The sequence below is a fragment of the Centroberyx affinis genome, unplaced genomic scaffold (genome assembly GCF_046629955.1).
Source record: "Centroberyx affinis isolate AG114_WGS23_722 - 3 ecotype Tasmania unplaced genomic scaffold, CSIRO-AGI_Caff_v1 ptg008364l_1, whole genome shotgun sequence".
Lineage (NCBI taxonomy): Eukaryota > Metazoa > Chordata > Actinopteri > Beryciformes > Berycidae > Centroberyx > Centroberyx affinis.
Window position 1 is genome coordinate 6,078 of NW_027284154.1, and position 23,923 is coordinate 30,000.

At 41.1% G+C, this 23,923-nt stretch overlaps 2 protein-coding genes across 3 annotated transcripts in view; one reads left to right on the plus strand and one right to left on the minus strand.

The window, feature by feature from the left end:
* Positions 1-2,883: 2,883 nt before the first annotated feature.
* The window catches only part of ergic3 (ERGIC and golgi 3), a 29,866-nt gene continuing 8,826 nt past the window's right edge, over positions 2,884-23,923 (minus strand). Inside the window, exons 7-14 of one of the 2 annotated variants that reach the window (XM_071514274.1) lie at positions 23,078-23,135; positions 18,072-18,086; positions 15,270-15,301; positions 14,085-14,181; positions 6,700-6,764; positions 5,488-5,624; positions 4,498-4,553; positions 2,884-4,325 (exon numbers count right to left, since the gene is read on the minus strand). In XM_071514274.1, the coding sequence (XP_071370375.1) occupies positions 4,246-4,325; positions 4,498-4,553; positions 5,488-5,624; positions 6,700-6,764; positions 14,085-14,181; positions 15,270-15,301; positions 18,072-18,086; positions 23,078-23,135 (540 nt within the window). In that variant the 3' untranslated portion in view covers positions 2,884-4,245. The remainder of the gene's footprint in view (positions 4,326-4,497; positions 4,554-5,487; positions 5,625-6,699; positions 6,765-14,084; positions 14,182-15,269; positions 15,302-18,071; positions 18,087-23,077; positions 23,136-23,923) is intronic. The other variant, XM_071514275.1, reaches the window with a different exon arrangement.
* Positions 7,631-13,165, plus strand: romo1 (reactive oxygen species modulator 1). Its single transcript, XM_071514273.1, has 3 exons — positions 7,631-7,734; positions 8,956-9,086; positions 11,053-13,165. The coding sequence occupies exons 2-3, from the start codon at positions 8,956-8,958 to the stop codon at positions 11,159-11,161; spliced, it is 240 nt and encodes a 79-aa protein (XP_071370374.1). The 5' UTR covers positions 7,631-7,734; the 3' UTR covers positions 11,162-13,165.

Genomic DNA, 23,923 nt, shown 5'->3' on the forward strand with positions numbered 1-23,923 from the left:
TTTGAGAAAAGGAGTTTGGCGACAATTTGACCCATCAGTCTCTCTCTGTCTGTCTGTCTCTCTCTCTGCCTGTGTGTCTCTCTCTGTCTGTCTGTCTCTCTCTCTGCCTGTGTGTCTCTGTCTGTCTGTCTGTCTCTCTCTCTCTCTCTGTCTGTCTCTCACTGTCTCTCTGCCTGTGTGTCTCTCTGTCTGTCTGCCTGTGTGTCTCTCTGTCTGTCTGCCTGTCTCTCTCTCTCTCTCTCTCTCTGTCTGTCTCTCACTCTCTGTCTCTCTGCCTGTGTGTCTCTCTCTCTCTCTCTCTCTCTCTCTCTCTCTCACCCAGGACAGTTGAGGTCATCTGAAAATAAACACAGAGGGGAAGCTCTAACAGTAGATCCATGTGTGTGTGTGTGTCTCTCTCTCTCTCTCTCTCTGCCTGCCTGTCTCTCTCTCTCTCTCTGTCTGTCACCCAGGACAGTTGAGGTCATCTGAGAATAAACACAGAGGGGAAGCTCTGACAGTGGATCCATGTGTGTCTCATGGTGACTCAACATGTGAATCAGAAATAAAGTCTGAATCAACCAGACGTTCACACTCAGTCTTCTTCTTGTGGTTTTGGAGTTTCCTGCTGAAGCTTCTGGATAAGAATAAACACTTTTCAAAGCCGTGGGGCGGGGGCTGCGGCCGGGCCGCGCACGCATCAGACCGGGTCTCCGCAGATCCGGAGCAGACTGTCGTGTCTGGCGCTCCGGGAGCTGAACCGGCTCCCGCCACAGGATCCTTTAACAGCCAACATGGAGGTTTCTTTTACATTATCCCACACAGCATCCCACAGAACAGCAAAAAAAAAGGTTTGAGAAACAGAAAAAGTCAAATAGAAGCAAAAATTGACAGACTTGTTCAGTTATTTTCTCTTGTCTCCAGACTTATCAAACTCATTGGTAACACTTTACAATGAGGGAACATTAATTAAGGGTTAACTAAAGTGTCTGGTAATCATTTACTAATGGTGTTCATGTTAACTAAGGTATTAATTTATACATTATTTAATAGTCATCTTTATAAACTATTAAATAATGTATAAATTAATACCTTAGTTAACATGAACACCATTAGTAAATTACACATTAGTAAACTGTTAATTAAGCATGAACTAACCCTTAACTTAGTGACCCTTATTGTAAAGTGTTACCAGCTCATTTTAGTATTTTTTTTAGTGAAATCATCTCTCTGCACTGACAGATCATTTTACCGGTTTCAACAAATGTGACTTTTTCTCAGGAGAATGTAACTTGTTTCAGGACATTTTCTTGGTAAAAGTGAAAGTTTCTTGTTTCCAGATTTTTTTCATTGTTTTATGCTGATTTCTTAAAAGAAGTCATATCGCCAATTGGAATTTACTGAAACCAGCAGATTATCTGCCAGTGCAGTGAGATAGTTTGACTAAAAATATCATGAAATAAGCTCGACAGATCTGGAAACAAGATAAATTCACTTGACAGCTTTCCATTTCTTGTAGTGTAATGTATTTTCTCTCAAACCCCCCCTCTACCTGACCGGACCAGGTCTGGATCTGGTGGATTCATACTGAGTCTCACCGTTTCCTTCCCTTCTCCGAGGGACTGGAGGATAAATCTGTACAGTATTTACACTCTAATCGGCTTAAATAAAGCAGAAAGAATAAGAGGTCAAATCATATGAAGAGTTCATTTCCAAAACGCTACATATCATCATTCATTATCTCTAAAATACAATACAATCAAGTGTGGAAAAGTGTCTCATTTTGCCGATGAAGGAGTGAAGTTACCTGCTGTCCTCCAGAAAGCACCAGAGTTTTGCTTTAATTTTGTCGATCGTTTTGTTAGCTGTCTGATGTTTTTTTGTGTGTATTTCATTTTTCATTTTGGAATAAAACTCTTCATTCATATCAAAGCAGATGAGGAGGAGGAGGATGAGGAGGAGCAGAGCCGTCTGTCTTCTGAGCTCGGTCGGGAGAGTCGGTCGGGAGAGTCGGTCAGTAGAGACGGTCAGGAGAGACCGTCAAGAGAGTCGGTCAGTAGAGTCGGTCAGTAGAGTCGGTCGGTAGAGTCGGTCGGGAGAGTCGGTCAGTAGAGACGGTCAGGAGAGTCGGTCGGTAGAGTCGGTCGGGAGAGTCGGTCAGGAGAGTCGGTCGGGAGAGTCGGTCGGGAGAGTCGGTCAGGAGAGTCGGTCGGGAGAGTCGGTCAGGAGAGTCGGTCGGTAGAGTCGGTCAGGAGAGTCGGTCGGTAGAGTCGGTCAGGAGAGTCGGTCAGGAGAGTCTGTCAGGAGAGTCGGTCGGTAGAGTCGGTCGGGAGAGTCGGTCAGGAGAGTCGGTCGGGAGAGTCGGTCGGGAGAGTCGGTCAGGAGAGTCGGTCAGGAGAGTCGGTCGGTAGAGTCGGTCAGGGGAGTCGGTCGGTAGAGTCGGTCAGGAGAGTCGGTCGGTAGAGTCGGTCAGGAGAGTCGGTCGGTAGAGTCGGTCAGGAGAGTCGGTCAGGAGAGTCGGTCGGTAGAGTCGGTCAGGAGAGTCGGTCAGGAGAGTCGGTCGGTAGAGTCGGTCAGGGGAGTCGGTCGGTAGAGTCGGTCAGGAGAGTCGGTCGGTAGAGTCGGTCAGGAGAGTCGGTCAGGAGAGTCGGTCGGTAGAGTCGGTCAGGAGAGTCGGTCGGTAGAGTCGGTCAGGAGAGTCGGTCAGGAGAGTCGGTCAGGAGAGTCGGTCGGTAGAGTCGGTCAGGAGAGTCGGGCGGTAGAGCCGGTCAGGAGAGTCTGTCGGGAGAGTCGGTCGGGAGAGTCGGTCGGAGAGTCGGTCGGTAGAGTCGGTCAGGAGAGTCGGTCAGTAGAGTCGGTCGGTAGAGTCGGTCAGGAGAGTCGGTCGGAGAGTCGGTCGGTAGAGTCGGTCAGGAGAGTCTGTCGGGAGAGTCGGTCGGGAGAGTCTGTCGGTAGAGTCTGTCAGTAGAGCCGGTCAGTAGAGTCGGTCAATAGAGTCCCAGCCATTTTCCTTTTCTTCCAGAGACTTTAATCTGAACACTTTTCTATTCTCAAAAGGATTTTGGCTTGTAGAATATTCGGCTCCGTTCACACTGCAGGCTTTCAGGCTCGATTCTGAATTGTTGATCACATGCATTTATCTATTATCTACATCTATTTTTTTCAATGACTTTTCATATCTATTGTAAGATGTAACCCATGTCTACCAATATGAACTGACAGCAGAGTGATGAACAACAGACGTCTCCTCTGCTCCGGCTCCAGGTTTGACTGGAGGTTTGACTGACTCTAACTATACTGTGATATTTTGGTGGGACAGTATCGCGATATAAAATTTAGCCTAATTCAAATACAAGTCGCATGAAAGTTGCATATCTCAAGATCTGATTTTGTAGCACAAATCCATTTGGTTCAGATGGGAATAAAAAAAAAATGTGACTCCATGCAGCTTTTTGACTTTCAGATCTGAGTCACATATGAGGGAAAAAACAGAATTGGGAAACTTTCAGCTGCAGTGTGAACGAAGCCTTTGACCAGCGGATAACAAAATGTGTCTTCCTGCCCCGACGGCTTTACATTAAACATTTTGTTCCGGGACGAGTCGGACGTCTCGCTGGAGGTCTGCTCCGCTCTCCAGACAGACGGCTCTGATCCTCTGATCCTCTGATGACGATGTGAACAGTCTCTCAGAGTTCAGTGTCTGAAGCAGCAGGAGGGAAACAGGAAGCAGGAGAGGAAAGTTCCCTTTCCCCACAAAGAAGCTTCTGCAGACTGGAGCTGATGAACCTTCTTCTTCTTCTCCTTCTCCTTCTTCTTCTTCTTCTCTTCTCTTCAGTTCAAACCTCTTGTCGTCTTCTTGTCGCTGATTCATCCGCCTCCGACAAAACAGTGGAGAGGAAATTCAAAGAGTAAAACACGGCCTGGAAGTTCCTCTTCAGCGCTTTTTGAGGAGGGTGAGGAGGAGGAGAGAGGAATGAAAAACTTCACTGATTCAAAAGCATTCTCTCTCTCTCTCTCTCTCTCTCTCTCTCTTTATCAGTCTCCATCTTTGTCTTTCTTTTTGTATTTCTCTCATTCAATCTGATGGAAAAGAGAGAGAGTGGAAGCAGAGACAGTTCAGACTCTTCTCCCTCTGCCTGTCTGTCCCTCCACCGCTCTCTCTCTCCACCTCTCTCTCTCTCTCTCTCTCTCTCCACCTCTCTCTCTCCGGTCTGTGTCTCTGTGTCTCTGTGTGTGTTGCACCCTGGCGGCCAGCGGGTGGCGCTGTTAGGAGGCCTTCCCCAGCTCTATCTTCTTCTGGATGGCTCTGGCTGAGTGGTAGATGAGCGAGTCGATCAGACCAGCCACTGCAGCAGCACAGGGAGCAGAGAGTTAGGCGGCAGCAGTAGAATTCAAGTAGAAGTTCTGTTACTCTGCTCGTATTTGACTTTACTAGAAGTAAAAGCACCGCTGTGAAAATCTACTGAGGTAAAAGGTCCTCAGAGTAAAAGTTACTGAGTTAGTTTTTAGCGAACTGACCTGTAAATACGCCTCCGATAATGGCACAAACTCCTGTTAGGAAATGTGTGAACGATCTGAGAGAGGGAGAGAGAGAGAGAGAGAGAGACAGAGAGAGACAGAGAGGGGGAGAGAGAGAGACAGAGAGGGGGAGAGAGAGAGACAGAGAGAGAGAGAGGGGAGAGAGAGAGAGAGACAGAGAGACAGAGAGAGAGAGACAGAGAGAGAGTGAGAGAGAGAGACAGAGAGAGAGTGAGAGAGAGAGGGGAGAGAGGGGGAGGGGAGAGAGAGAGAGAGACAGAGAGCAGAGAGAGAGACAGAGAGACAGAGAGAGAGAGAGAGACAGAGAGAGAGAGAGAGAGACAGAGAGAGAGAGAGAGAGAAAATGAATATAAACTGAGTCAGTAAGAGACTTGAGAATGCACAAAATCTTATTTCAATGGCATAAATGTGTTTTCTCTTTAAACACCATGCTACACATTGGGCAACATTTTAAAACAATATAGGACTACTTGAAAAGTTGTATTCCAAAACACTCTGGAATAGAACAAGGACTTTTTCAATGGATATCTCCATTGAATTTTGTCTTTAGTCTAGGACTAGGACTAGGCTTAATCCCTGTCCGCAAAACCAGCCCGATATGATATGATAAGAACTGACATGATGCTAATTTTTAACTATTATATATATAATGTTTTGGAATAGACCTCAGTTTCACTTTTATATATCATTACCTTATGATTACAATTCAAAAATAAACATGTCTTTATGAATATGGCTTGATTCTATTGAACATTAAAAAGAAGTGACAGGGCTTTCACACCAGAAGCGGCGATGTGTATATTTTGCGTATATTCTACACAGAATATACAGCATCCGCTCTGGAAAAGTGTTCTGATTTTCTAAACCAACGACTTACATTACCCACAATCATTTAAAAAAAAAAGTACAAACATCCGATTTCATGCCATTGTTTTTTAAAGTCATGTGGCTAACTCCTGTGTTTGGTACCTGTGTTTCTCGGTGAACTTGACCATCATGGGCGAGAGCTCGTACAGGACGAAGACGCCCGGCAGCCCCTGGTCTCCTATCAGCCCGTTGGCCACTTTCTCATGCCGGGTCACAGAGAACTGGTTGGTTTTTACCACCTGGAGAAGCAACACAGCACTTCAGCAACGTCAAACACCTTATGACAACCTGACCACAACACATGATACAGGCAGGATTTGGCATTTCATAGCAGATTTATGGCATTTCAGATCAATATTTGACCTTAAAGCTGCTGTAGGTAAAACATTCAGGAGGAAAGAGATCAGATCTCCAGAAATTCAAACCAACACAAAGGGAAGTTGACACACAGGGAGGGGAGTTAAGGATGTAGGTGTGTGTGTGTTTGAGTGTGGATGTATGTGTGTATATGTGTATATATATGAATGTATTTCATTTTATATTATCACTATTATTATATATGTATGTTTTTTTATATATGCATGTGTGCATGTATATGTGTGCATATATGTATATTTATATTATTACTATTACTGTTATTATTGTTATTATAATTTATTTTTATTGTTATTTATTGTTATTATAATTTATTTTTATTGTTATTTATTGTTATTATTGATATGTAAAAAAACGTGGTCACAAAAAAAAGAAATTCAAACCAACGACACGCCTCCCACTCCTCCTGGTGATTGACAGGACGGAGTCCCACCTTCTGTCTCAGACTTACACCTCATTGGTCAGATGGGTTTTCAAACATTTCACTTTGAAATGAGACCAGCAGAGGAACGGAGCGACCGCTGTTCCTGAGATTCTAACACATTATTATCATCATTATCCTGCTCCTCTTTGGCCACCAAACACAGCGATTTATTTGTATTACTTCTAAATAAATGTTAATCCATCAAAGTTGCCTACTGCAGCTTTAAATACCCAGAAATCCTGTGCGGTGATGTCAGTAAAGCCGTCTGTGATGCTTTACATCAAAGGAAACCAAAGATCTAACGCCAGTGAGTCCAGCAGGATGCAGGAGAGTTATCCTGAAACTCTTTCTTAGTGTCAAACAAACAAACAATCTTCCACTAAACAACATTTAAACACAAAGCTCTTCATTTCACAGCTGGTCACTTCAACACATTCTGGTTTCTGATCGGTTTGCTGAAAAGTTGGAGGAAAAGAGGTGAATCTGAAGCTGAAATCTGACTGGATGTGACTCACCTCTCCATCTGCTTTCACATAGATGGTCGGGACTATTTTCACAAAATACTGGTACATCATTGAAGCTGAGGGGGGAAAAAGAAAAAGGGAATTCTTTGTTAAATTCCTACTGAACACATTAAAATTTGCATGCAGGAAAATGTCTATAAAATTTAGAGATACAAGACAAATATACAACACTTGTCAATAAATAACAATCCAATCCTGTCATCCAATCCATTAAATCCTTGTTATGAAAAATCACTAATAATGTTCCTACATAGACTTTAGTGCATCTGTGGTACTTGGTAGTGAGTTTATAGTGATCTTATCATAGTTTATTATTATTATTTAAATATTCCTATAATATTTCTATAGGACTTTAGCTTTCTTTTAGCTCTGACTTTCCTGATACAGGCCTGAAACTCTTTTTTTTACACTTTGCTTTGCACTTATGCACCGCTGCACTTCTTTTAAAATGTTGTATTTTACTTGATGTTATGCTTTCTATGTACTCTATTTCTTAACTTTATTGTTATTATTATTATTCAGTGGGTTTTATTTCCCATCTTATGTTATGCTCATTCTATTTCTGTTTTCATGCATGTAATTTCTTTGTTTTAAAGCACTTTGAGCTGCATTACTTGTATGAAAGGTGCTATAAAAATAAAGTTTATTATCACTATTATTATTATTATTATTATTAAGTACATCAAAATATGAAGATTGTGCATAAAATATAGAGATATGAGACAAACCATTCAAGAACACAGGTTTCTAAAAGGCACAAAACTTCTGAACAAACAACCTCGTAAAAATAAAAATGAAACTTGAAACGATTAAACTATTGAATATGCTTATTAAAACAGAATAAACCACATGGGGGCGCTGTTAATGTTCTCCTCCGTGTATTTCCCCTCTCTCTCTTCTTCTCTACTCCCTCTATCCGGTAATGGCGGTCTGCTAGAAAGACATTTAACCCGACTGCTCCGAAACACACAGCAAACCTCAGCTCAGGAACAGCAGTCTAACCTTATTTTCACCACACAGTCGAAGGTAAGGTGAATGTCAGACCGAATTATCGCGCATATCGTTGGGGGAAAAACAGAATTTCTCGGTGAAAAACTTGTTTTTATCCGTCAAGGCCACGGATAACGCTGCAGGTGACAGCTGAGCTAACGGTAGCTAACTAGCATGCTAAGCTAGCACAACAAACTCCCCACAGTTTTAAAAGATTACATTTCACAGATTTATATATCTTCTTTGGTGTATTCGCTGGTTGGAGTCTGATGCAGCAAACGCAACCGTTTGTCATTTCTGGACCAATAAGAAACTAGACTAAAAGCTTCACACGTGATCAAGTTTGTTTGCTAACGTTAGCCTGTCCTGCTAACTAGCTAACACTGGTTAACCTACACGCTGACTGGACTGGACGCTCTCCACTGAAGTCATGACAGCTAACATGAGCTGAACAAGCGGATTTCTTGACTTTAGTGTCTTAGACTGATAGCTAGAATGATATCAAAATGCCCAATATGAATTCATTAGCTCATACACTTTGCTGGCTGTCGTGTCTGATGTGATACGAGGGGCGTGTCATTTACTTAACGTTGCGAAACCATTTCTATTAGATACAGAGGTCGAAAGTATCAGGGAGCTAAAGTCGGCCTTAGAAAGCTTAAGTATTGGGACAGAGAGGTAAAGCTGGTGTTTTTAGAGTATAAATGTGTCGTTTCAGTCTGATTTAACACGGAGGTCAATAAAATCTCAGAATCGAAACTTGACAATCTGTGCTTTTGACACCATTATTGCATAATCACATCTAATACATATATGCAGTTCGGGAAATACATTGTAATTTTCCAATTTGCATCATCATTTGAATAAAGCTAAAAAATAAAGCGTGCAAATCTGTTTAAATGAAATGTCAATACTAGTATAGGAAATGTCAAATGCAAATGACATTATTGAATTTGAATTTGAATTTTGAGCCACAAAATGCACGTACAAGTGGCAAATTTAAATTCAAATGTAGGATTACATGGCCATTTTACATATTACATATGAATTATGCATGCGATACACTTCCACTTTTAATGTGAAATCACATTCTAGATGATTTAACAGCAGTTCAGACCAACTTCAGCTCACTGGTTTGATGGGATGATAAGTGGCATTTTAAACATTAATGTAACTGTGGCAGTCTATTCATTCATCTGCTTCATCTCTAACTGGTCGACTCCACCTCCATTAACTGTCCTCTCTCTCTCTCTCCAGATGCCGGTGGCAGTCGGTCCGTACGGTCAGACCCAGCCCAGCTGTTTTGACCGGGTCAAGATGGGCTTCATGATGGGGTTTGCGGTAGGAATGGCCGCCGGCGCCATGTTCGGCACCTTCTCCTGTCTCAGGTGACTGAAGGCTCGGCTCGTACTATGCTGCTTTTTTTTGTGGAGAAAGCGCCGCCTCAAAAGCACCTTGAGCGGACTTTGTTTCTATAAAGACCGGCTGCAGCTATCAGCCAACGGTCACTGAGCAGAAACTCCCACAACACAGCCGGTGTGATCCATACTTGGTAGGGGTGCAACGATCAATCAGCCAATAAACGGTCTAAATAGATAATCTGTGATCGGCCGATCGGCATTTCAACTGCCTGGTGAAAAACAAAAGTTTCGGAATTACCGGATCAGGAGAGCGGAAAAACTTCTGCCATAAAAAGTCTGAGCCAATCAGCCTCAGTCAGCAGCATATTGACGGTTCACATCTGATCACAGCCTCCGATCAGAGATTAGAACCAGTTTCACATACTGGACTGAAGGCAGAGCCGATGCAACCGCAATGAAAAACTGGCATCGTTTCAATCAGTGAAGGAAGATCGGCTGATTTAAAAACGGGCCAGACCTGATCCCTAATACTGACTCTTGATGATCAGAGTTACAGCCACTTCCAACTGCTATTTTCTCATTCTGCTTGTTGTAAACTGCCAGCTGTCTACATTCTGTGAAACCTGCCTCTTCTTCCTCGGCAGCACTCCACATCATAAGCGTCTAGAAAGTAGAAAGTGTTTACAAAGCTCTTCTGCCTCACAGAAGCCAGGCACAACGCTTTTCCAAAGCAGCTGCTGCTCCACATTGACTTTCAGCTTGAAAAAGCAGAAGAACCTGAAGGAGCTCTTAGTGTTTCAGCAGCCGTCTGCTCTCTGTGGTGCTGCGGCTCGGTCACTTGAGCAAGGCACTAACTCTGTCTGGGCTGGGGGTTCAGTTCCCCCATAGCTGCTGGATAGAGTCTGGATCCCAGCAGCCAGAGGACAGATCCTCACAGGCTCTTTGTAAATGTTCAAACAAGCCTCGCAACCGAGTCTTTGGTTTATAGGAGCAGCAGCTGATGAGGACAGTGTGTCTGTCAGTTAAAATCAAGAACAGAAAAAAATGACCTTAGAGTTTGTCTCCTGCCATGCGAGTGCTCAGTGACAAACAAAAATATTACTGAATGACAGCAATTTCTGACAGAATGTATAAAAAGTACTTAAATTGCTGTGTTGAATATAAATTATTAAAATGCAAAGAAGACCGCTTTTACAATAACTTTTAAGACTTTAAAGAGGTGAAATGATGGTTGGTTACCTGCAGAGGAAATGTATTATCATGTCTGTTGTTCAGATTTTTCTCTAATGTTTGCTTGTTCACTGTGAAATGCTGAATAATTTTCAGCCTCCTCTGATAATTAATTGAATGAAATGACCGGAAAAAGGGAAAATCATTCTCTGGCTGAACGGTTCACCACGGACTGGCATCACTTCATGTTAAGGGGTCACAAGCCAAAAAGTTTGAGAACTGCTGGGCTGGAGGTTGCCAGTTTGAATCCCCCCAACCAGCTGGGAACATACAGTATGTCTGATATGAGCTCCCAGGTGTTGATGAGTGTATTTATATTAGAGCTGCAATGATTAATCGATTAGTTGTCAACTATTAAATTAATCGCCAACTATTTTGATAATCGATTAATCGGATTAGAGAAAGAAAAATTAGTCAAAATTCTCTTGATTCCAGCTTCTTAAATGTGAATATTTTCTGGTTTCTTTCCTCCTCTATGACAGTAAACTGAATATCTTTGGGTTGTGGACAAAACAAGACATTTGAGGACGTCATCTTGGGCTTTGGGAAACACTGATCCACATTTTTCACCATTTTCTGACATTTTATAGACCAAACAACTAATCGATTAATCGAGAATATAATCGACAATGAAAATAATCGTTAGTTGCCGCCCCAAATTTATATGAATGTGAAGCAGGGCGGCTTTACTCAGCAAATCGTCCCTGATTTAAATAACGTTTAAAAGAATACAAACTAATAAATTCTCTCCCTCGTTCTCCAGGATCGGCATGCGGGGCAGAGAGCTGATGGGAGGAGTGGGGAAGACCATGATGCAAAGCGGCGGGACGTTCGGTACCTTCATGGCTATCGGCATGGGCATCCGCTGCTGAGGGGGAGAGGAGGGGGCGCCCCGCTTCTCCACACAACATCACAACCATGGGACTTTTCTATAGTAACGCCCGCCACAGCTCTCTGTCTGATCAAGTCTGTCAGCTTCTCACCCCGGGGCCTCGCTTTGTCAATAAAGGTTCAGATTTCAAATGGGTGTTGAGAGTGGATGTATTGTGCTTTCTAATACTGGTAACGACCTGACAGAGATCTTAATGTTTTATTGAAGTGCCCCAAAACATGATTTCTTGTTCTTATTTTTAACAAAGCACTTCATAGTTTTTCTTGCCAGGATCGCTGTAGAGTTTCACCAAAAATCCAACCCATCCGATGCATTTGATTCTAGAAATTGACCCAAAACTGTCGAACTGGAAGTGAGGGCTTGTGACTGGAACCACAAAGTTTCAAATCACATGTTCCAAGTGGGTGAAAATCTCTGGTGTATTTGTAGCACTCATGCTGCGTTCACGTCATATTGGAAGAAGTAAAAAAGAACAGGAGGAAGTCTTGTCGCTAAAACTTGGAAGCGTTTGATGTGTTTAACTTAACTGGAACGCCCACGTTCGATATTTTTTTTTTTTAGGGCTTTTAGAGTCGATTCCAAAAGAGAATCGATTCTTAAGATTTCAGACGTTTGGGAATCAAGAACCAGCTGCGTCCGAAGCTGTGGAGTCGATTCTCACACAGGACAGGACATGTAGATTCCTCGCACGCACAGGTAGTCCCAGAGTCAAATTCCTCTCTGGTGATTCTGATAAATGACAAGTGGCTGGCAGATTAGACCAGGAGTTAGACTGTACCGACTGTTGAGGAGACGCCTAATTCTACATCACACACACTTCAGTAGTGTGGCGGTGTTTTGTCTGGAATCGGCTCCATTCCCAAATACTTGGAATCGATTCCAAAATTTCTGGAATCGGAACAGCCCTAATGAATTTTAAAACATAAAAACTAGGGTTGAACAATTAATAGAAATTTTATCGAAATTGCAATATGGCCTACTGCAATTTTCAAATCGGAGGAGGCGCAATATTTGTTAAAGGTGAAATGTGTCAAAATACCATTTTAAATTAAATATTGTGGTGCTGCAGAGATGTCCTGGCCTACACATCATATTCTACAGACTTAAGAAAACATCTTTGTTTGGTACAGATCCCCGCAAAAAATCACACCATAATCATTTTAATACGTTTTTCAATGAAAATGAGAATAATGATGCAAAAATGATCATTCTCTCTAATATTGCAAATCATATCGCAATTGCAATATCAGTCAAAGTAATCGCAATTAGATATTTCTTCAAAATCGTTCAGCCCTAATAAAAACACTGCAGCAGACGTTACTCACTCTTTGTAAATAGTCTTTACTTGATTTCATTACTGTGAATTTAACCTATAATTTTGATTTTTTTACTACTTTGGACTGCTGACATCAGTGGATTGGCTGCAGCCGCCTGTTCGGACACACTTCTGCAATTCGTGACTCTTAAGTGGGAGACATCGAAGCTTACCAAAAAAAAATTCCCCATACGTCCAACCTGTAATTCCCACTGGGAGGCTGAACGGGTTTTCCCAGTCGGCAGCTCGTATTTACGGTAAACCCGATATGACCTGAACGTGACATCATCCTTCCCTCAGCCTCTAAGTGTCTGACAGCAGGAGACTGGCTGTACCGCACAGCTCCCAGGTGTGAATGAGTGTATTTGTATTTGTGTGATGACAGACCGCTACAGTTTACCGATTGATTATTATTGTTAGCGGGGTTACACCCATATATTGGCCGATATTGTCCTTTTATCAAATACCAGATATCGTGATAGTGTCGTCCACCTCTGACATGATGGAGGTTCCTTCATCAGAAAGTCTGGAGAACCTGACATGAAGTTTTATTTTCTGAAAGAATTTTATTAGTGTTGATTTCAGTGGAGAGTTTTAGTGTCTCATGTTGTTCTGAATGCTGTTCCAGAGGCTTTTCCACCCTGACCAGAATAAAAGTCTTGGGGTAAACACTGAATACTTGTAATTCTTTTGGGCATAAATTGAAATATATTGAATATATTGGTACAAAATATCAGCTATCGGCAGCTTCGGTGCCAAAATGACCCGTATAGATTGAAGCCTGAATGTCAATGTCACATAGGGCTGGGCGATAATTCAATATTATCGTTTATCGTCTTTCAGTAGAATCATATCGTGATGATATGAAGATATTTTGATTAGAGCTGCAACGATTAATCGATTAGTTGTCAACTATTAAATTAATTGCCAACTATTTTGATAATCGAGTAATCGGTTTGAGTAATTTTTTAAGAAAAATAAGTCAAAATTCTCTGATTCCAGCTTCTTAAATGTGAATATTTTCTGGTTTCTTTACTCCTCTATGACAGTAAACTGAATATCTTTGGGTTGTGGACAAAACAAGACATTTGAGGACGTCATCTTGGGCTTTGGGAAACACTGATCCACATTTTTCACCATTTTCTGACATTTTATAGACCAAACAACTAATCCATTAATCGAGAAAATAATCGACAGATTAATCGACAATGAAAATAATCCTTAGTTGCAGCCCTAATTTTGATATCGTGACACACATTTCTGCTGTTTAAATTAATGACAACAAGCAAATTTTACTTAAAAACTCTGATAAAATGAGGTATGGCAGGATTATTATTTGAATATTTCTGTTTTGTTTGACATCACACCTAACATTACCATTCGGTTCAATGAGATGAACATTCATTTGATTATTTAACGTGATTTTGCATACATGAACCATATCGTGATATATATTGATATCGAGAAAAATCCTTATGATTATCGTGATATTGATTTCAACCGTATGGCCCAGCCCTAGCCACACTGCTATTTAACGATCTCACTCCTACCAGCCGGCCGGTGAAACCTGAAGCTGTGATGGACTGACCTTGCGGCGCGTTGACGTCCGTCCCGTCCAGAGGGTTCACGATGCCGGGGTAGTCTTTACCGAACGACAGGTGCTTTATTAGATGGGTCATGTTGATCTGCAGGACACACACACACACACACACACACACACACACACACACACACACACACACACACAGAGAACAGACTGAGTTTAGACCTAAGCTTTGGCAGTCTGTCATAATCATGAGCTATAAGGAGGTTTGTTATTTGAAAAGTCTTGACTCTTATTTTTTCAGGTATGTGAGCTGAAGGAACTTAAAAACACACCAGAGAATAGATTGTGAAAATTGGATAAATCTAATTTCAAAAGTCTTGATTATTAGGAATGTAATCTGAAGTAAACGGAGGCTTTGACTGCACCCTGTTGCTATGGTTACTCATTTTAGATACAGGCTGATACTATGTAGCCAGCGCATTAATTTAGAATGGTGAACAGACAGTTTCACTGGAACTACTTCGTCCATTATCCATTGTCCATTATCAGGAATTAATGGACACCCTGCAACCAATCAGAATGGAGTATTCACCCAGACCCTGGTATAATAGGAATGTAATCTGAAGTAACGAGCCACACGGTTTAGGTCGTTTAACGTCATTTTCAAAAGTTGTGGTTCTCGTGTTTTGCCAAATGATCTGGCCCGTCTTAACGATTTCGATATAAAAAAATACAAGAAAATAAAAAGTTTGGATATGGAGAGAGAATTAGCTAACAAGGTGAAAGAGTCATTTTCCATTTCATTGAGACTTTAAACATGTTGTGATATTAGCTGCAGTGTAGAGCAGTGTTTCCCAACCCAGTCCTCAAGGACCCCTTTTCCTGCAAGTATTGGTTCCAGCTCTACTCTTGTGCACCTGATCCAGTTAAGGTCTTAATGCTGATTGGTAGAGACAGATCTACCTGAACAGAGCAGCATGAAAGTGTGTAGGCCCCAGTGGGATCAGGTGTGCAAGAGTAAAGATGGAATAAAAACTTGCAGGACAGGGGGTCCTTGAGGACTGGGTTGGGAACCACTGTTGTAGAGTAATGTCCAGCGGTAGAGATTTACAGATGCACTGAACATTTTCACATCTAGTTGAGAAATAAAGGTCTAGAAAAAAATGCAGGATTTTGAAAAGACTATGTGCAGGAAACATGGAAAATACTGTGCGTTGTGTTACTTACATTGTCCAAGCCGAAACTCTGCAGGTCGTGAACTGCAAACAAAAACAAAACATCGCGTTATTCACCGAGTTACTTCACAAAAAGACTTCAATTACATCTTCTGTTAATGTGAAGAAAATGAAGTGTGGGGTGTGTGTTAAGTTATGATCATTGATCCCTCAGAAATGCAAGTTACTGATCAGTTTGTGATTGATTATTGCCCTCATGAATGTGATTAAATTGTTAATTGATTAGTGGCTGCAGAACAAGCTGAAGCCAACAGTCACACAGCGGCTGTTCATTTCACACAGTTAGTAGCTGCTGTCAGGGTGCCGCGGCTCTGACCTTTGACCTCTTTACAACTGGCTGCTTGTATTTAAGTGTCTTGTACTGTTGTATTCATCGTGAGTCTCTCTGGATTAGAGCATCAGCTAAATAACTGAAGTGTGACTGCTGATCTCAGGGTGTGCTGAGGGGTTTGGAGTCGGACGGCTTGGCAACACTCAACTTTACAACGGCTTCATTCCACTGTGTTAACCTGCTTTTAACTAGAGATGTTCCGATACCGTTTTTTCCTTCCCGATACCGATTCCGATACCTGAACTTGCGTATCGACCGATCCGATACCAGTGTGTTAAAAAAAATATATATATATTATTATTATTATTTTTTAACAGCTGTATACTACTAACCCTGTATGGATGTGATATGATTGCTATCAGTGTTGTATGGCCTGGCTCAGGTTAAGCCCTTTGTAAAACATGAACAAATACATACAGAGAATGAATGCCATAGAAGAGTCATAACTGAAAAAGAACATAAATAAATAAATCTAGGAATAAATAACAATTCCTTTAAAAAAACTGTTAAAGTGCAGCCACAATTTAGTAAAATAAAAGACATTTAAAATTTTAAATAGTACAGTAACAGTATAAATTTAGTATATAAGTATAGATTTCCGGGAAAACGGACGTTTTATCCGGCTGAAACTACTTTAAAGTTGATTTTTTTTAGGGGCTAATGAATTAGGCGATATCGGATCGGTGCATAGACTCGATACCCGATCCAGCATTTTAGGCTGTATCGGAGGCATTTCCAATACTGGTATTGGTATCGGAACAACTCTACTTTTAACCCATGGAGGAGTTTTGTTTGCCTGATATCAGACAGAATTGTCAACTCGTTCCACTCCGTTTCCATCTTCAGTCTGACATTGCCTCCATTCTAACCGATTTCCGTGAGGGAGGGGGATTCGATTTTTCCCTAACCAATCACTAGAGACCGACGTATCCGCCTGAATCTAACGTTGTTTTAAGTCGACGCTGATGCGTAGCCATGGCAACACCAGAGACGGTTCAGACAGTATAGAGCATCTTTGACGACACGGAGCCAAGTAAAAACAAAGTATTTCGGATTTCAAAGTAATTGGTACTTTTAATGGATTCAGAACAGCCTGGATAGCAGCGTCTATCTTGTCTATAGCGTCTCCATTGTTGTTATTACTCCTCCTTGGTTCCGGCGCACAGCTTGACAACGGCGTTAGTCCCGCCCCCGTGGCTCTGATTGGCTAATCGTTAGTCCCCCCCGGCGCTCATTGGACCGATCATTTTTCAACCGAGAGAAACCGCTGTTTCATGTCACGATGCCAGACCAGAATCAGTCAACTCAGTGGAGTGGGCGGAGTCAAAGGTCTGGACCCAGGCAAGAGTATTGTTGGAGAGTCCAGAGAAACCAGGGAGACATGAGAGCTGAGAGAAGCTGGCCTGGGCTGAACATCTCATCGTCACCAACCGATCAGATTTCTGTACCTCCTTGTTTCCCTACTGATGTGATTTAGCTTCATGAACAAGGAAAGTAAAATGGAGAAGTTGATTCCAGCCACTCGAAGCTTCGCAGTTCTCTACAGTTTTTATTTGAAAGACGACCGGAACAAAACGTCTGAGAAATGAAGCTTGGAGAACAGTTGCATCTATTGTTGGGTTCAAGATAAGCTCCGAGATAATTTTGCGTTTTTTCCTGTTTACCGTATTTCCTCTAATATTGGCCCGGGCCTTTATTTCCCTCAGCTGCAGAGGGTGCCAGGCCTTTATTGGAAGCAGGCTTATATTAGAGACAGGCCTTTATTTCTAATTCCCTCTGTTTGATAAGTATATTTACTCATATTTTAGTACGAAGCCTCCTTGTTTTCTGATCTGCTTCTGTTGGGGTTCGTTAGGTAGCCGTTTTTTTGTTACTGCGACGCATTACCGATAATTACGGTAATCGACGACGGCACGCTCCAGAGACTTCCGTACCGCCATCTTGTGGCACTTGTGCGTTACTACAAACTACAGTTACATTATATAACAGGCACCAGGAGTTTACCGGTATCCACCGTTGTTTTTTCCTTTGTTTTTTTCCCCGGCCTGTATTTGGGGCCGGCCTTTATTTGGCCATTATCGGAGACCCGGCTTTTAATTGACTAGCAGCAACTATTAGAGGAAATACGGTATTTTCAAGTAATGCCTCCTAATTAGCGCTTGCTAGCTAGCTATGTCAACTCACTAAAACAACATAACGTTATGGAAGGCCTAAGCAACGGAAAATATATGGTTTGCCTGTTCAAAACTCTGATTTGTGGCCTCTCCCCTCCCTCTGGTACAAAGGATTCTGGGTACTGGAGTAGAGCTGGCTTTAACTTACAAAGTATCATTGTGTATCTGCACTACTTTCCCATACATCAATCAATATATTAATACACTTGCAGTAAGGCCGCTGAACAGTGAAGTGTTGCCAAGGAGTCTACAAAACTTTAACAAAAACTACAAAGAAAGATGGACTTACTTTCCACAGCGTGCACTGCAGAAAGAAGAGAGAAGAGTCACTATCATGATGCAGGTAGACAAAAAAACATGATGTGTAACTTGGTGGGGGGGTGGGGGGGGGGGTACCAGAGGGGGCTGCACAATACTTGAAATTGGTATTTTGTTTGCTGAATATTTTGATTGTGACATGAACTGTGATGCACAAGGACACAGCATATTCTACATGATTTACATAATAAATTGGGATGAAAATGAGGTGATTATGCTCATGATTGGCTTGGTTTTGAAGGTCATGTGAAATGTAAAAGTCTCTAGTGCACAATTTTATTTTTAAACCCCGAGACTCTATATAGCACCAGAATAGCTCAGTCTCAGTCAGGCTTGTATTACGATTTATTTATAATTTTTTCTGAATAATTGTGCAGCCCCAGGCACCAGTGAAGCAATGTTTATCAGGTAAAAGTCACACTAAACTAAAAGGGTTCGGGGGGAACAATAAGGTTGATGCTGATTCGATTTAGCCGTTTTTTTCCCTTTAGAAATGTAGTGAACTCAGTCGCCACACTGGACACAGTATGTTCCACCACAGGGGTCAGAGGTCAGCGGGGCAAACAGCGGGGCGGACCCTGTGACCCTCGGGTTACAGGACAGCGCCTCTGACCACCAGGCCATCCAGCTGCCACATTTTTTGGATTTTTCTTTTTTTTTCTTTTTTTTTATTGAAGCCAATCGAAGAGTTGAGACTTTTGGGGGAAATCCGCAGCCAAATCCTCAGCGCTAGTGATTCTTGTCTCTTGTTTCTGCCGCTAAACATTCAGATACAGAACTAAACAAAGTTATTAAAACGTAAATAGTTTCAGTCAGATTAGTTGACATTCACACATCAGAGTTCAGTGGGTTAGAAGTAGGGCTGGGCGATATTGACAAAATCAAATATCACAATATTTTAGACCGAATACCTCGATATCGATAATGTGACGATATTTTGACCAGTATTCATGCTTTCATAAGATATTTACATATTTAATAATATTTTAACCAAAACCCCAGACGATAACTAGTCTCATATAACAATATCAATATTAATGATAATAATAATAATAACAAGAATAACTTCATTTGTATAGCACTTTTCTAAAAACAATGTTTACAAAGTGCTTTACATACGCTAAAACCCAAAATCAGTGATGTGAAACTACCACAATGAATGATAGAAAAATACAAATAAATTTAAAAAATACATATAATAGAAAATAGGAATAAAAGGTAATATATGAGGTAAACAGGTACAACTAAAAAAAACAAAAAAACAAACAGAGATACAATTAAAAACAGATGGAACTTTAAATAAATTATTATAATTATTATTATTATCATATGTTATATCATAATTATTATATGATATATCGCCCAGCCCTAGTTAGAAGGCTGCTGTTGAGGCAGGGTAGGAAAATAACGGCTTTGTCCACCAGCCACAGCGACATCTCAAAATTCACCGGCTGCGTTCACTATTTCACCGGCCTGCTGGATGTTTTAGAACAGCACAGGATCTCCAAATGACGGCTGGTTGCCTGTAGAATAAACTAACTTACCAGCCACTTTCACCATTTTAGCAGCCAACTAGGTGTTTAGGATAGAATAGGACTCAGAATGATGGCTGTTTGCTGTTTGCTGTTTGCAGGAGTGGAATTTTCTCTGAGCATTTTGCGGGGGGGCGTTTGTTTCCCACCCTGGTTTCATGTACAGAGGAGGGAAACATACGGTGGCCGAGACGTGTCGAACACACTGCATATCCAAAACGCTTTGCAAATTCGAAAAACACAAGCGCATTAACGGAAAACACAAATGCAAAAGCCACAACATAACAGATGTTGACAATGAAACGGGCCGATTGACTATTATTGCCGGCGGACTATTATTGCCGGCACCAAGGTTATTATCGTTAACGAAAACTAACGAAATAACCAAAACTAGGTGTGAAAAAACATTTTCATTAACTGAAATAAAAATAAAAAACGAGGCTTTACAAAAAACGATAACTGACTGAAAATGTATTGTGTGTTTACAAAACTAAAATAAACTCACATTATAGAGAAAATGTCTTTAGTTTTCATCTTTGTCAATTTATTTCATACATAAGCCTAGTATTTTGAATTTCTGAATCTCTCCCCTGACAAATACCCCATATTACAAAAAAAAGACTAAAATTAACACTGAAACTAATAAACACTAAACTAAAACTAAGCATTTTCAAAAAATAAAAACTAAACTAGCAAACCCGCTTTAAAAACCAATTAAAACTAAACTGAAATTGAAAACAAAAAGTCAAAACGAAATAAAAATAAAAACTAATGAAAAATGCAAAACTATAATAACCTTGGCCTGCACATGTGGAAGAGGAAAGTTCTTGCCCATTTGAGAAGCTCTAGTCTCTAGAATAATAGTGGCTGGCAATAATTGGCGGCCCGTTTCACTGTCAACATCCGTTGTTGCTCACTTCCGTTATGTTGTGTCTTTTGCATTTGTGTTTTCCGTTAATGCGCTTGTGTTTTTTGAATTTGCAAAGTGTTTTGGATATGCGGTGTGTTCGACACGTCTCGGCCACCGTACAAACATGCAGCAGGCAGAGAAAACAGGAAAGTCCAGTCAAGACAAAAACGAGAGCGGGGCTGACGCAAAACCATGACAGAGGGGAAGAAGGCAAACAGGTGGAAGAGAGGATAGTATTGAAAGAAAGAAAGAAAGAACAATAATGAGAGGAATGACATGCGGTGTCATGTGACATCCATTCATCTCGCCCTGCATGTCGAGGAAGTGGAAACACAGGAAGCCACCGGGCCACATTCCTCCTGCTCACTGCTGCCACTGAAAACTCTCTGCCTTCAATTTTTTTCTGTTTCGTCATCGTTCACTTTTCACAAACTGAATGTTTATATTGTCATTTTGTTAGGAAGAGGGACTTTCATGACCGCAGGATCCATGAAACCCATTCAGAACCACAAATGGTTGTGTGGTTGTGTCTCAGTAAACTGACAGAGGAGCTGCATTTAAACTCAAGTCTTGAGGCACAAGTCTCAAGTCAAGTCCCAAGTCTACATGTAGATTTATCAAGTCAAGTCCATGTCATTAATGTCAAGTCTCAAGTCTAAATGTAGACCAGCAAGTCAAGTCAGAACAAATCAAGAGTCCAGCATCAATTTAATATCTTAAAGAAAACTAAATATCTAGGACTTTTCAATGCAATATGGTTTTAATAGGATAAAAACTTGGTAAGAGCATCATGAGTTTGATTTCTATAATCAGTTTCAACTTCAATAAATTCAATCATTCCATACAAATTCAGAAAACAGAATTTAAATTCAGTCGTCTGCTGGAACAAATCTCATCACTTTCAATCTGAGTCAAGTACACAAACACAAGATCTCAAGTCAAGACTTTAGAAACCTTTTCAAGTCATCAGAGTACAAGTCAGAGTCAAGTCCCAAGTCACCAGAACCCAAGTCAAGTCTCAAGTCTTCTCTGGGTCAACAAATACAATATTAATTGTAGCACTGTTGGTGCGTATTTGACCCGTTCAGTTTGGTCACTGGGTTCACCACAGCTCACGATTCTGGAAATTAACTTGGTGCAAAAATAATCTACTGATTTAGTCTGAAGTGTTTTGATTTGCCTCCTGACAGACTGTGGATGCAGAAGACCCAGAACAGACTGCAGAGGAATCAGGTTTATCTAAAGCAAAGGAGCCGGGAGTCTGCAGGTTTCATTCCAGTTCACTGATTAGTTCCTGCTCCTGTGTTCATCAGTGAAATCAGCTGCTGTGGTGTTTGGCTGGAATGAAACTCTGCAGAGTCTCAGCCTCCTTTCCCCGATCTGGACCTAAAGACTAGAGTTAGACTGACTGATCAGTTTCAATATATCTGGTCTTTCATTAAAAAAAAACACAACATACAGATTACATACAAACAAAAGGACAATCCAGGCACTCCAAATATAAAAATATAACCACAAGGAAGGAAATGTTTAAAAAGCCTTTATTGTAGTGGCTAAATCATTAAGAAAGCCAACATGTTTGGACCACTGTAGATCTTCTTGAGGGCTTTAGGGTGTTTAAACCTGAAGAAGACCTACAGTGGTCCAAACATGTCGGCTTTTTCACTACAATAAAGGCTTTTTAAATATTTCCTTCCTTGTGGTTATATTTTTATATTTGGAGTGCCTGGATTGTCCTTTTGTTTGTAGCACCCTTTTTTCCCCGTTTTCCAAGAGCACCCGGCACATTTTTGATCCTAGTTTGACAATATAGAGCAACCAGTCATTTCCTTTTTTTTTCTAATACAGATTACATATTTATTATAGACTTGATGAATACTACACTGGTCGTCTATGTGAAGAGCTGAACCTGAACTGATTCTAATGAGACATTTTGATCAGATTCCACACAAGTGCGTCTGAATATGTTTTTTATTATTGATATTATCCAGAGTTTCCTCATGGTCTGAAGGCTGTTTTAGAGGCTTTTGCACCCCGACAAGAATTTTTGCCGTGAAAATTTTCAAATTTAAAGCTTTCGACAGCTTCGATCCAAAAAATATCGCGTCAGTCAGACTGCTGAGCGGCCTGGTTGGTGGCTGGGTGACTGCAGAGCTGCACAGTTATGGCTCAAATGATAATTTTGCTAGATATGCGACTGTCATAACGAGTATCATTGGCATCCTACAAATCAACATCTTTACTTTTCTCAACAACATTAGAAGTTCGTGAAATGAAATGTTTCAAAATTGCCGAAACGCCAACTTTTATTGTGCACAATTATTAATGTTGAAACTAAAAGCGCAGTAATTGTTTCTAAAAATTGATGCATGATTAATTGTGCAGCCCTAGGTGTTTATACAATAAATCAATGGTTAATTAATGGATGTATGGAGGTATGAATGTACACATGCATGGATGGACAGATGGACAGATGGACAGATGAGTAGATGACAGATGAGTAGATGAGCAGACTGAACGGACAGCAGGTCTTACCGTGGACATGAGACTGCTGGAAACTTTTTCCTGGAGCAAAGTGGAAATTTCCTGCAACCTGATGGGGGGAGAGAGAGAGAGAGAGAGAGAGAGAGAGAGAGAGAGAGAGAGAGAGAGACAGAGGGAGGAGAGGAGATGAGACAGAGAGGAGAGGAGAGAGAGACAGAGAGAGAGAGAGGAGAGAGAGAGGGAGGAGAGGAGAGGAGAGAGACGAAGGGAGGAGAGAGAGAGAGACAGGAGATAGGATTAATTGATGACTTTCTCCCAATAAAGCACTGTAGCTTCATTTAACTTCCATCAGTTTGATGAGGGGGAGAGAGAGAGAGAGTTTGTATGAGTGTGTGTTTTGAAAAGCCTCATTAACTTCAATAGTTTGTTAGAAGGAGAAAAGAAAGTTTTTTGTTTTTTGTTTGGTTTTCCTACAAAACTTCCATGGAGTTTCAACTGTTACAGGAGTCAGTAGATAATGACTGGACTGGATTTTTATTTTGGGATGAACTATTGATCATGCAGCCTCTAGCTGAAAACACTGCTGTCAGTTTATCTCCCCATGTGAACACAGGTGTGACATATTCAATAAGGTGGAACTGATAGAGGTGTACAGAGACGTCATGATCTGTCTCTGTCTCTGTATTCGGACAGAAGAGCGGAAGTGGGCGTGGTTTATACCGGAAGTCACGTTAAATTGGTCAAATGTTGTATTTTCTAACCTAATATTCATTGGCAATGCTATTTTTGTGCCTTTAAAACATCAAATTGCTATTGAAATATATTTCTATATTTATTTATTTTTAACTAAATTCAATGAAACCTATGGCTGTGACGGGTATTGGCCGGATCTCGTCT